Source organism: Anopheles cruzii, chromosome 2, assembly GCF_943734635.1.
Source record: "Anopheles cruzii chromosome 2, idAnoCruzAS_RS32_06, whole genome shotgun sequence".
Lineage (NCBI taxonomy): Eukaryota > Metazoa > Arthropoda > Insecta > Diptera > Culicidae > Anopheles > Anopheles cruzii.
This window is the reverse complement of record NC_069144.1, coordinates 27,249,385-27,263,373: the sequence shown is the minus strand read 5'-3', so window position 1 is coordinate 27,263,373 and position 13,989 is coordinate 27,249,385. Positions and strand designations below refer to the sequence as shown.

The window sequence follows — 13,989 nt, the reverse complement described above, 5'->3', positions numbered from 1 at the left end:
CCTCGAGGCCCCGCACCTGCCCCTCGAGGCCCCGCACCTGCTCCTGCGTTTCCCGCATACGCTCGTCGACGAACTGTTGGACAAGCACAGCCAGCCGCGGGTCCAGACGAGCCTCTAGAGAAGCCTCCTGATCTTCAATATGTGGCTAGGGAAAAAGTAATCCATAATTGTCGCGGGAGATGTTTTTACTGATCGATACCTAGTGAAGTATCATTTTGGTACGCGGAGTTTGTAGAAAGTTTTGCCTAAGGGAACGTAATACCTACCGGCACTGACAATGGCAAGGTTTCGTTGCTGAAGGTAGGTTCCTCCTCACGGGGGGGTTTCCACACGCGCCTGGGAGGCGACTCCTGTGTATTACAAACAGTGGAATATGAAGTTAATCCCGGTTCACACGCTACGATATATCGATGTATAGCCCGGTCCAAACGCTTCGATATATTGGTACGATAATAGAAGAAAAATAATTCTGTACACTCACGTCGAGAACCCCGTCGTCGACGGAAGAACGTCGATACAGACGTAGAACATTTTGGCGACGCAGCCTTGCGTTAAACCACAGCGATGTATCGTAGCGTGTGGACCGGGCTTTACTTGCGGGGTTTGCATATGTTTAGTAGTAGGAAAATTGCCCGACACAAAAGCGTGACGGAAACGCAAACAGTTAGTTCACACGATAAAGGACGGTAGGGAGAAGTAGTTTACCTCTTCACTGCTGCCACCCCAACTTGCGGTATCACGAACAGGTGCCAACATTTTCATAACGATTACGTCACTGTTTTGTTGGTTGTGATCGTTCAGCTCCTTTGGGCGCTTTGGAAACCGCGGAATCTGTCACGGAAAAGTGTAGTGAAATATACAAGTAGGAGCAGTCGTGGTGTATTTCCTGTAGGAAATACAGAAAAATGTGATGAATGATAATGATATCCAAAGTAAAAAAAAAGATGATCCCAAATCCAAGAAATGTATTTTCGTTGGCTACTGCGAACATACGAAGGGGTATCGTACACTGCTTTCATTTAATTAAGTGAATTGAAAAATGAATTCAGACAGACAGACAGACAGAACAATTAGGAGCCATCGCAAATTACTACAATAGTTGATAAAGAGCAGCAACTTTTAAGACGCAGTGATCGAGAACGCCAATGTCCAAGGCAATTACAATTCATTTCGAACAAAAGAATATGAAATTGATCAAAATCAAAGGTAAGTTGATGGAGAAAAGGAGTTAACACCATATATTTCATCAACAATTATACAAGAAGTTCCACAAAGCTATGATGAGGCCCTAAAACGAATTGATCGTGAATACGTGAAGCAGTGAGACAAGAGATGGCATCATTGAGCGAGAACCTAACATGGATAACGAATCTTAGTGGATATGTTTCATTGTTCAAGGTGGAGCTGTAGCATGGAGTGTGAAGAAACAACCGGCTGTGGCTCTTTCATCCTGTGAGGCAGAATATATGACTCTTCCGGGATGTAATCAAGAAGCTATGTGGTGGAGAAATCTTCGTTATGAATTTAGTGATGTGGATCCATACATTCTGCGACAATCAATCAACAATCTGCATCGTAAATAATGGATCCTACAATCCGCGAACCAACGAATCAGGAATGCAGCACTTACCTCCACACTGTTAAAATCTCTCTTCCTATTTGCAATTCTGGGAACGGCGGCCTACGGCAGGATGCAGAGCGAGATCGAGTTTTAAAATACGCATTGGATTGGATGTCTTTATTTATTTAGTCTTACCTGTGAAGCTGCTTGAGGCGGAATGACAGAGGCCGTGTTTTCACGGTAACGTCTCCGTTCACGTTGTGGTTGACTTGCAATTCTGGGAGCGGCGGCCTACGGCAGGATGCAGAGCGAGATCGAGTTTTAAAATACGCATTGGACTGGATGTCTATTTATTTATTTAATCTTACCTGCGAAGCTGCTTGAGGCGGAATGACAGAGGCCGTGTTTGCACGGTCACGTTCCCGTCTAGGTGGTGGACGTGCAAACACGTTTCCAGAGGCCGGAAGGCTCTCTACATACTCCTCCAAGGTGCCAGGCTTAGTACGTAATTTTAAACTTTTAATGAGGGCGTCGCAGTTTTCTCTCGCTGTTCCTATGGCGGCTGCAGCTTCTCCAATTTTACGGCGGCGCTCTTTTTTTTCCATAGGATTGAAATTCTCCCCTATTAGCAGATCACGAGCTTTATACTCGTCATATAACTCAACTAAATTTACTTCCGACCTCGGAAGCGTCATGTCGACTGCCGACGTCGAACGTGACTAGCGCAAACCCGTGTGCGTGTGCTGATGGTGCTGATCCATACATGTAAATTGGAAGAAAATAATGCTCGCCGCATTAGATTTTTTTAATTTGAAACGATTTTCGTAAACGGGTGAAATCTGGTCGAATCGGGCGAAAACTGGTCTGAAACGATGCATAGTGTGGATTTCCGCGTTGTCCGATTTCCATGATGAGGTGCCCGGCGAAGAGAGTGACGAAGGACAACACGGAAACCGAATCTAAGTGTACGCTATCGGCGGAAAGACTTCGCCCCCGAGGCCATTTGCTGCACATCGACTTCATAACCGACGAGCTGGAGGCATTCCGATTGTCCTCGTTCCACAGTGGCCAACGGGTGAGCCGGACAGGACCCTCTGGAAAGAGGACACCCCAGCAACAGCAACATATTGTTCAGCCGGTGGCGCGTCAAGGAGATTGAGCGGCACTCACATGCTTCTCCATCGAATCCGCAACACGAAGGCAACGTTGCCGACGCACAGCCCCAAGCCCCCAAGCCGGCCGCCTGTCCAAAAGCAACGTATGTTTTCTAACAAATTCACTTGGATTCTCCTCCTTGTGTAATTTTCAGAACATGTTGCGCACCACGAGTGCTGCCGTGAACCGGAAGAAAGTCCAGAGAAAAATTGCTTCCGAAAATGAGGTACCAAACACCGGGACCCGCTCGTCTTCGGCACTGACAAAAAATGCTTTCGTTTTAGATGTTGCTGAAGAAGGTGGCATCGATCGGCCATCTTGAGCGCCAGCCGGAAGCGAATTGTGTTACGCATATTTTGTATAGTGCCCTGGCGTGTGTTGTGCATTTTGGTCTAAATTTTTAGAAATGATAGCTTGTGAGTTGCGTTTACATACTTTTTATCAATCGATGCTTTATCGGGGGTAGTATTAGTCTTAGGAACACATCTAATGCACACTAGAAGACTGAAGAAAGATAAACGAGTGACTTAAAAGCGAATCTTTTATTTCGTCGGAGACGATGTTGACGTCTGAGAAAGCTAAACGACTGTCAGAGGTTGATCTCATAGTTTAGCGTGTTTGAAGTGACAGTGCCCACAAAACCGCACAAACACTCCGAAACCCCCACAAAACTCTACACGAACCGTAACTCCGAGCGTAAAAATGTCAAATCGATCGCACTTATGTCAAATCGATCGCACTTATGTCAAATCGTATATGAATCCGCGGACTTTTAAACGATTTGATGTTAAAGATTAAGCTTTATAGCGATAAAATTCAAATACCGAATAGCCATGATCTTCTTTCATAGTGCTAAGTTTTTTATAGTTTCTTGTAATATTAGGAAAAAAGGAAGGCCCAGTGTTACTTCGAACTGAAATTTAACCTGAATATACTATTGAGCTAATTAAATCAAACAAACGATCATTTTTCGAGAGCGACAGTAAAAGACTATACCGTGGCCAGATTGTTGATGTGTAAGGCCCGGCAGGTCCTGACGGAAACGAAACTACAAGGAAGTCATGAAATAAATCCCAGATACGATTTAAATTCAATTTTCACGCTCAATTTATTCTAAATTATTGTGAATCGATTTTTACAGCGTTTTTCATATTTTTTTCATTCTTTCATTCGTAAATTTATTCATTTCTTATCACGTCAAGTAGTCACAAGTACGTCGCATCCGATTCCACACAATCGTAGCAGCCGTAGCAGAAAGCAGCAGCACAGTTGAAACGTTACAGTCGCAGGATCAAGGATGTTCGCCTCGTGCAGCCTTTGCCGCGATTTGCTGTTCGAAGGTGTGGTACTAACCGGTTGCGGGTATCTGTTCCACGGAGAGTGCCTGTCCGAATATGCGAAAAACGCCAGAGCACCGTGTCCTTGCTGCAAAACGCTGATAGCGCATAAACCAACGCCGGTTTTCTTCAAATTTGCCGAACAGAACAGTGAAAATGAAGACGAAACCGACATGTGGGACATGTTTTACGAGGCGATTAAACAGGAGGATCTGCTACGGAAAGAGCACGGAAAAGCGAATCTGAAGTATCGCCTAGAGGGAGAAGAGCTGTCGACGGCAATGGTTTTGGGGACACTCGAAGACGGTAAATCGACTCCGAAGGAAGATGGTCCCTAGGATGACGTGTTTGGCAAGGTCAGAACGAGATTTCTGCAATAAATCGGGCAGTGTGAACTTCAAAAACTGTTGTGAAAGAATTTTATTTGTGTTTTTGTTTTAATTTCGAAACAGCATCTGAAAGGGAAGGGACCAAGCGCTCTTATCTTTATCAGCAGAGTGCTACCATATCGAATCACAGCATCTGAGGCTACTAGACTCCGGAAGTTTTCATTCGCTGTCGGTTCACTTACACTCAGTCCAATAGAACCACTCAAACCAGTCAGGTCCGCCCGGTGTATGGCGAAAAATGCAGCCCGCGGTTTCCGTTGGTCGCGCACTTTCATGGGTTATTATCGTGGCTTCCGTTGTGGGTCAGGCAGACGACCGTGTGCCCCCCATGGTGGCCATTGAAGGACTAGGTCTTGTGCAAGGCTCCGTGGGTCGCACTGCTTGGACCGGTCGACCGATCAGCCAGTTCCACAGCATAAAGTACGCCGAAGCGCCCACCGGTGATCTGCGCTTTCGTGCTCCCGTCAGTGTTAGACCTTGGCCAGGAGTGTTGGACGCTTCCTCCGCGAGTCGGCCCTGTCCACAGGTGCGCCTCACCACGACCGCAGACGATCCGAAGGCCGAGGATTGTCTTTCGCTTTCCATCTACACGACCAGCGTGAGTAAGAAGCGTAGCTGCCAAGGAACCTACGGCAAAATGGACATGACACACGACACGGTGCTGCGTCTGGAGTCTGAAATTGTAAAACAATTCGGTTCATAAAAATGGGAATCTGTTCAAGTGATTGGCACGCGCTGGACACGGAAGGGGTGCAGTTATCGTGATCACCCATTGGCAAGTTATCGGCGGAATTGGACAGTCCCGGTCCATAAACCCGGCCGGTACTCAAATGAATCATTGGCACACGACTGACTGGCGGCGATCAATTCCAATGCAAGCTGACAGTTCTACACATTACCGATTCCTGGAGGATCGATCGATAGCCTACTCAAAATCGGCTAATAAGCTATTGATCACCGCGGCCGTGTCCCACGTGACTCGAAAGCGGGTCACCCGGGCGACGATATCTGAACAATCAATTCTTGCTCCTGCTAATCTGTCTCTGTCCACGTACAAGCTGAAACATCGTGAGGACGGGAGGCGGACCGAGGCGCTGAAGAGACCACTTCCGAAAGAATCGTCCAAAGATACGCGGGTGATGTTACGCGCACATATCTTTCCGCCTTTTATCAGTTCTCGGTGACGCAGTTGGTCCGGGAAACACCGAGCAAGCCAACCCCAAAACCGCTTCACGCGATCTTGCACAAGTTGAGGTTATAAAAAGCAGCCCGGCGGCAAGCACTGTTCGGCCAGTTTGGTAAAAGTGCGCAAAGTGTTAACAACGTTCGTTGGCCGCGAGTTCCCAAGGGATATTCCGGAAGTTTCGGGAGTTTTTTTCGGCCAAGAATGTGTATCAAGTGGTTGCTTATCGGGGTCCTGTGGGCGGCGCTATCGCTGGGTGGCCATGTTAGCGGTCAGCAAAACACGCCGATCGTCGTGATTGATGGTCTCGGCAGCGTACAAGGCACGCGTGGCCGAACGGCCTGGACCGATCGGGAGATTTTCAAGTTTCACAACATACGCTACGCCGAGGCTCCGGTAGGCCAGCAGCGATTCGTCGCTCCGATAGCCGCCAAACCGTGGAGCGGCATCTTCAATGCGGCCGTCCCCGGGCGACCCTGTCCACAGGCGGGACTGAACGGTACCGGTAGTGAGCTGCTGTCCGAGGATTGTCTTACCCTCTCGGTGTACACGCACAGTGTGAGTAGGTTTGTGGCCTTGGTGATCCTCAGTCTTGGAGGGGCAACGGGGTACAAGCAAACGGCCCAAAACAAGATAAGACTCAAAGACACGAGACATTCCCGTAGAAGACCATGTTCTGTGTGTGGTACGTGCGAGTCGGTAATCAACGTTTTCCGATCTACTTTTCGCAGACGACCTCCGCCAACCGGCCTGTGATGGTGTTCATACACGGTGGAGCGTTCGTGATGGGTTCCGCCTCGGACTACGGCCCAGAATATCTGCTCGAGCGGGACATCGTACTCGTGGTCATACAATATCGCCTCGGACCGCTCGGATTCCTGTCGACGGGAACGGCCAATATCCCCGGAAATGCCGCCATGCTCGATATGATTATGGCCCTCGAGTGGGTCTCCCAGAACATACACTCCTTCGGTGGGGACAATGCGCGGGTGACACTGTTTGGCGAATCGTATGGGGCGGCCGCAGTGTCGGCGCTGCTCTACAGTCCCCTCGTTCACAGCTCCCTCTTTAGCCGGGCAATCATCCAGTCCGGATCAATCTTTGCTCCGTGGGCCACGTGTCACTCGCCGAAGGAGGGCGCCATGGACATTGCTCGGTTGGTGGGGTGCGATCGACCGGCCGAAAGGGTGGACGACTGTCTGAGGACCGTATCCGCTTACTCGCTCATGCAAGCCTACGAGCAGCACATGGTACGTAACGCAGCGGCCCGTGTCCCCCGGGGGAACTGTACCTGTGAACCATCTTCGTCTTCGTTTTAGAACACCCAAGTCAACACCAGTGGCTATCCGGACGTGTCGGGAGCGTGCATTGTCATCGGCGATGCTTCTCCATTCCTGCCAAAGCATCCGAAAACATTGGCCCGTGATGCGATACGAAAGGTCGAACTGATGGCCGGGACTACCTCGCAGGAGGGGCTAATGTTTTGGGAGACCATCCACCGGTACGGGCTGTCGTACAATCCGGCCACGATGAGATCGTCCTGGGATCTGTTCCAATTGGTGGACATCATCAACGAGCGGTTCGGATCGAACTCGAATGACGGGTCCCAAATCTGGTACCAGATCTTCAACACGTTTGACTCGCCTGAGCTCGATCGGGCCAACTACACCGAGCTTTTGCCAGCGTTGGTCGATGTAAGGGGGGCGAACCGATGCGACACATCTCTATTGGCTCTCTTTACATACCCTTTTCCCTTCCCATCAGATCTGCGGGAACTTGGCCATCAAAGCACCGGTCCTGCAGGATGTGACGCGCGTTGCTCACGCAAACGAGGGCAAAGTATTCCTGTACAGCTTCGACTACGATGGCATTTCCTCGTTGCACAACTTTTCGGCCAACCCCGGGTTCGATTATCCGTACAAAAACAGCTCGTTCCACGGTGAGGACCTGTTCTACCTATTTCCCCTGGGACAGCGGCTCAACCAGCAGGACACCGAGATCGCCAAAATGATGGTGGACCTTTGGACGTCCTTTGCCAGCAGAGGTGTACCGACTTCGGTGTCCCTAAAGCAAAGCTGGAACCCTGTCACACGTGAGTCTGGCGGACTAGTTCCATTCTAGTTGGCGCTCAAGATAAGACTCCCGCCTTTCCCGCAGGTTTCTACGGTCCGTACCTGAAGATTAATCACGTAACTGAGGAGCGAAACAATTACTTCAACGAATTCACTGCATCGACCGAAAAAGCACGCCGCCAACGTTCTGCAGCACCGCGACTGGAGCTTTCATTTGTCGTACTGGTAATGAGTAACATTTTAATGTATTATTTAACTGTTGCCAAATAATAAAACAATGCTTCCTCAACTTGCGAATGTTTACCTTTTTTCTATCCTGTGTGATGGACAGAAAAATCAGCTTCTATTCTCGCTCCTGTGCTCCGTGCTTGTTCTCGTAACTTTTCAATCAACGTTTCCGCCGCCATCCAAGTAACGAAAAGGTTGTGAGGAACGAAAACATTAAGCAACTTTCGCAAGTGCACACTACCAACAACAAACAGCTGTCAAAATGGTTAGCGTTGACGTTTCGGAGCCATCAAAATGTAAACAAATCGGCCCAGAAACACACACACGTTTGCACACAGCGAATCCGGACTCGTTTTCTCTTCTGTCCACTCCGCCGGATCGGCCGAAGCTTCTACTAATAATATGAACCAATTTAAAACCATCCAACCGCGGGATCCATCGTTTGTGTCGTACTTTATACTGTGCTTCCTACGTGTCGTGCTGGTGTTTGTGCCGCAGCTCGGTTACATTCATCCGGATGAGTTCTTTCAATCGGTCGAAGTCGTTGCCGGTACGGTGCGGAAGGACCTACTGAAAGAAGGGATGCTCCATGGTCGCCGGTGCACCGTACTCACTTACCTCTTACTGTTGTTCCCCTCGCACAGGTGACGAGTACGGGCTGGAGGTTACGCGCACGTGGGAATTTAACAGCACGTTTCCGGTTCGCTCGATGGCCATCCCTTACCTGGCGCTGAAGGTGCCCTTTTCCTGCCTCCGGTTCGTGTCCATGTACACGAACTACTACCTGGGAATCAATCTGCGCGGTAGCTACGTGACGCTGGTCTTTCCGCGCCTACTGATGGTGGCACTTTCGTTCGTCAACGACTGGAGCCTTTACCGCATTTGCCGTTCGTACGGGCTGCAGTACCAGTTCCGGCTGCTGACGCTTGCCAGCTCGTACGTGATGCTCGTATACGCCACGCACACCTTTTCGAACTCGATCGAGATGGCCCTGTGTTCGTTGCTACTCTACATCGTCAGCGATTGCATGATCCACTCGAACACGGTGCTCTATCAGCGCGAGTTTTTGGAGGAAAAATACCGCCGGGCACAGCGCACGGTGGAGAAGGTGCGATTTTACAAGCTAACCATGTCGCTGCCGTCACACTCGCTCAACAAATGCGCCCTAATGGCGACGCTGTGCGTGGCCGGGGTCTTTAATCGGCCCACCTTCGTGCTGTTCGGTATGCCGCTCGTCTTTCACTGGATGCTGCGCGGGATGGGCACCCGGACGGTTTCGTTCACCGACTTCAACCTGCGCATCTTCATCTTCGTCCTATCGGCACTGCCGGCGCTGATCGTGTGCATCCTAGTTGACTCCGTTTACTACGGCTATTTGACGCTGGCCGAGCTCGACCGGCACGAGATTGGCATCAACAGTTTCGTCGTGACGCCCGTCAACTTCATCCGCTACAACCTGATCGCGGAGAATACGGCCCAGCACGGGGTGCACCCGGTCTACACGCACCTGCTCGTGAACTTCCCCGTCCTGTACAACGTGCTCGGAGTGATTGCCATCTTTTCGCTCCTCGTCATGGTCCATCGGTGAGTCGCCGGGGCAATCAGTCTGGGAAGATACTAATAGCCCATTCGGGTGTTACAGTTTCGCATCGAACGAGTACACAAGCCTGCCGAGGGCACAGTCCTTCGTCGGGTTGATGCTGTCGGCGATCTTCTTCCCCACCGTGTGCCTATCGCTGATCAATCACCAGGAGGCACGCTTTTTGATTCCGATCACCGTGCCGCTGGTGTTGCTGCACGCACCCAAACTGCAGGCCGGTCTGGCAAGCAGCTACCCGTTCCGGGCCCCCTCCCGGTTCAAGGACTTCCTGTACCACAATCTGCTCGGTCCGTCCGTCAGTCCCAAGTATCTGCTGAAGCTGTGGTACGCGGCCAACGTCACGTTGACGCTGTTTTATGGGTTCCTGCACCAGGGAGGCGTCTATCAGATGGCGGACTACTTTAGCCACCAGGTGGACGTACGGTCCGCCGATGTCCACCTGCATCTCGTGACCAGTCACATCTACAGCATGCCGCAGTGCTTTCTCGGGCTGCCCAGTACCGAAACGTTGCTCGTCAGCCCGGACAGTGGGCAAAAGTATCGGCGCAAGAAGCAGTTCTTTCTGTACGAGTACGGGTCCCTCGAGCTGGAGCCGCTCTACCGGAAGTTGAAGCTGTTGGTCGATGTGTGTGAAATGCGGTCGATTAGCGAGCAACAGCGCTACCGGTTGTACCTGGCCATTCCGTCCAGCTTGTCCGAGCGGTTGAACGATATCTTCCACAATCGAACGGCCGCACTGATCAAGCACAGTCAGGTGCGCGTTTTCTATCCACACCTCTCGACCGAGGCAATGCCGACCGTGTTTGGGCAGCATCCGTGCGGTATCAACACCGACGTCGACGAGCTGGACGACACGTGTCCGATTTATGCGCGCGACGACGAGCAGAACCAGAACCCGTTCAGCGTGGGTCGGCTGCTGAAGCAGTTCTCGTCGGTGGTGCACCAGTTCGGGCTGATCCTCTACCGAATCGAGGTGCGGCGCATCAAATAGCAGCCACTACCGCCACAGCAGCCACCCGAGGCACGGATCCGCCAGACGACCTGGGTTTGGAGTGATACCCGAAGCTAGTCAGCAATCAGCACGCTTCTGTTTTGTGCGCCATTTTTTTTCCTGCACCGATTGTCGATCATTCCGTACACCGTTCCAAACGCGCTGCTCTTCGTACAAAGATTTTGAAATAAATTTTACGCTTAAATTTAACTCCCGTGCGGCGTGTTTGTTTGCCGAATAGAGGACCCCCTTTATTCAATCTTATGGTACTACTTCATACATCGCGCGCCGCCTTCTCTGTTTCGTCGTTAATTTTAGATCTCTTATCGCCTCCTCATGAGACGCGTCGTGAATGCGTTTTGTTTATTTTACCTTCGTTACCTTCAGGGACGGCAGTATTTTGTCGTTCGGTGACCCGCAAACGGTACAACTTTCGGTCAGTTGAACTCGTTTTTGAGCGAATTGTTCCAATTGTAGCCCTGCAACAGAACAGAAAAGAAGGATGTGTACACTACTACGGACTTGTTCTAAGCTTGTCCCTATGGTAGCTTGGATGCGCCGTGTGGAGGGGTCAGACATGTTAATGTTGGTGGTTGTAAAAGCAATAGAAGAGAGTCGTTTGGTTACTCGAGAGCAGCAGAAGCAAGTACCGATCACCGGACAGGGAAACCGACGGAACCACACTACATAATTCGCCGAACCATGCAGAGAGGAGCAGTAAGTAGTAGCTTTCTACATTAACTTTGTCTCTATAATATTTGGCTCTCAGTACCTCGGCAAAGTTGTTGTGAAACTTTGAGGTTTGTCATCCAAAAACACGCACACACATCCGGACGTCCGCGAAAGAGACAAAAGAAACGTCAAAAGTAAGTAGGATTCAAAATAAAATGTTTATTTCTTACATTTTTCCTTGTTTTTTGTGTTTTGTTTACTTGTTGGTTGGTTTTTCTTTTCATTTCGGTACTTTTTTTGTTTGTTTTACTTTCCATACACCACAGACCCTCAGTCCTGTGTCCCCTCTGCCCTCTCCCGTGTCCCATACACCACAAATTGCAACCGGCCGTCGTCTCGTCCCGTTTGTCGTATGTCCCCCTTTTCAGAGGTGCGCGGCGCACCTACACCTTTTAGCTTGGCTTGGCTGCGTCTTAGTTGCTTCTCTTGCAGCACGCCACACTAAAGAGTTTTTATTATAATTTAATTTTTATACTACTCTTTCAACATAGTTTACTCTCAAACCCTTGCCGCGCTGCTGTCCACGGCGTGTAGTGGTGGAGTGGCGTTCTGTTTTTTGCTAGTACGCCACCGCGCGGATGCGTTTGCATTCTCTTCTCGTGTGTCTGGTTTTTATGCAAATAAATTAAACTACTTCCATTGGTTTGATGTTGGTTTAATTCTTTACTTGTGTGTATGTATGTGTGTGTGTGTGTGTAAGTGTGTTTATTTCTTTATAAGGTTTTCGTTTGTGTCTTCTTCTGCTGTGCTCCATTTTGCGATTCTCTTTACACATGGTTGCTTCTCCGTTCACTAGTTTACTCCTTAAAAGACTCCATCATTGTGATTCCTATTACACTTTCCACGCTCGCTCTACGTTATTACTATAATAATCGGTACCATCCACATTTCCCGATAGGAAAACGCCTTTCTTCCTTTTATCCACCACTTTCACACATACACACACACACAGACACAACATTCGGTTTAGCAAACTCGCTCGCGGGACGCCCTCGTGTTTAGATCCGGGGTTTTTTTTATTAAAAACCAACGTAACAAAAAGACCATTAAAATTTCTCCATACACACAGCACGCGCGCACGTTTACGTTATCGTTTAGGTCACATTGTCGAGATAAAAAGATTCACAAGTGTGTTTGAAACACTACAAATACTTTTGCACTGTGCAACGCGTGTGCATCTTCACATTCCAGAGAGGGGCAGACACACGGCAAACGCAATGGTTGCTTGTGCTTCGGTAGCAGCAACTTCAACATTTCTTTGGATGCTGGATATCGTCGACCGCGGTTTGAATCGGTTCCCGCCAACCGGTTGTCAACTGTACCGTTTGCGTGTAGCCTACTCGCACTGCGTGTGTGTATGTGTGTCTATGGGGCCTGATTTTCCTCTAATTTTCCCTTTTCTCGCTGAAGCCGATTGATGTTTCTCCTTGTAGCAATAGACAACCCTCCTCTCGTGATAATACTATCGCAGCGTTAAAGAATAATCGTGCTTTTCCTAACACATCTCACACACTATGTGTATCTAGTCCTGTTCTGTGTACTCGAAAAGCTCTTTTGACGACGGTGATGCGCGCTGGTCGGTGATCTCTCCTCTCAGAGTAGTGTCAGTGTGTGTGTGTGTAGGCATGTGTGTTATGTTGATTTTCTAGTGTTTCTATGCACCACCGTGCTTAGCATAAGAGATTACCGACACGCACACGATATAACCGATTCTCATTTTGTTTTTAAGTTCATTTATTTTTGGTGGCGCAGTGTGTTTAGTAATATAGTTTCCGTGTTTCGCAACCGAAATGGTCAGTCCTCGTCGGGTGGTTTTGTGTCCATGGTGCATTAGTAGTGTCCACGACTAAACATTCCTCTCTTTCTCTCTCTCTCTCTCTTCGTTTCTCTCAATGTGCGAATCGCATTCGCTGTGTACGTGTGTGTGTGTGTGTATTTTGTGTGCTTGTAGCAACGAACCGATATTCCTTTTCCGTTTTCGGGTTGTTAATTCTCTGTTTGCTCTATTAGCCATGCACAATCCCTCATGGCGCGTGTGGTTTTGTTTTCTTTTGATGTACACAGGGGGGGTTTTGTTGTCATTCGTTTGTTGTGTCAACTATGCCCAAGGTTTTGCTAGTTTTAGAGGGAGGCTCCTCTCATCTTCTTTACTAACAATATAAAACATGTAATCGGATTGTTTTCCAGTATAATTACACAGGTTCACGGGTGGTGCTTTTAACTAAGTGTCACCCCAAAGTATTCCTCGGCGAAACTCGTCCCATCGTCATGCTCCTGCCTCTCTCTCTTTCTCTTGTGGTTTTATTATTCATAGCATTCTTTTTATACGTTTTTCTTGTGTTTGTTTAATTTGTTGCAATGTTTTGTTGTTTGAACGTGCACCCCCGTGTTTCTCGGGCGCTTCGTCCACAATATAGATTTGTCTGTTTTTCGTGCCGTAGTTTTGTGTTTTCTTTTTTGTTGTGTTTTTGGTAAAAATGGTTTTACAATCACTCTCCACAGCACCACCAACTAAAAGAGAACGGTGTAAGAGACGGAAACTTTTGCTATGTTTCCGCGGATCACGGAACACACTCTACTGCCGGCTTGTTGAGCAGCAGTTCCATGTCCGCCTTTAGTGGTAACAACACAACACACCGGTTCGATTATTTTACACACTTGACAAAAACAGGTCGCCATGCTGTGCAATTGATTGGCTCCCTATGCTCCGAATGGATTTTTCTCGTGATTAGCTTGCGGAG

At 49.0% G+C, this 13,989-nt stretch overlaps 2 protein-coding genes across 2 annotated transcripts; both read left to right on the top strand.

Annotated features, from left to right (window-relative positions):
* Positions 1–4,770: 4,770 nt before the first annotated feature.
* On the top strand, positions 4,771–7,967 carry LOC128278767 (esterase E4-like). The gene is made up of 6 exons (XM_053017496.1): positions 4,771–5,040; positions 5,842–6,183; positions 6,357–6,875; positions 6,945–7,319; positions 7,390–7,717; positions 7,783–7,967. The coding sequence occupies exons 1-6, from the start codon at positions 4,771–4,773 to the stop codon at positions 7,965–7,967; spliced, it is 2,019 nt and encodes a 672-aa protein (XP_052873456.1).
* A 360-nt stretch (positions 7,968–8,327) lies between these two features.
* On the top strand, positions 8,328–10,628 carry LOC128278766 (GPI mannosyltransferase 4). The gene is made up of 3 exons (XM_053017495.1): positions 8,328–8,475; positions 8,570–9,509; positions 9,568–10,628. The coding sequence occupies exons 1-3, from the start codon at positions 8,328–8,330 to the stop codon at positions 10,514–10,516; spliced, it is 2,037 nt and encodes a 678-aa protein (XP_052873455.1). The 3' UTR covers positions 10,517–10,628.
* Positions 10,629–13,989: the final 3,361 nt, after the last annotated feature.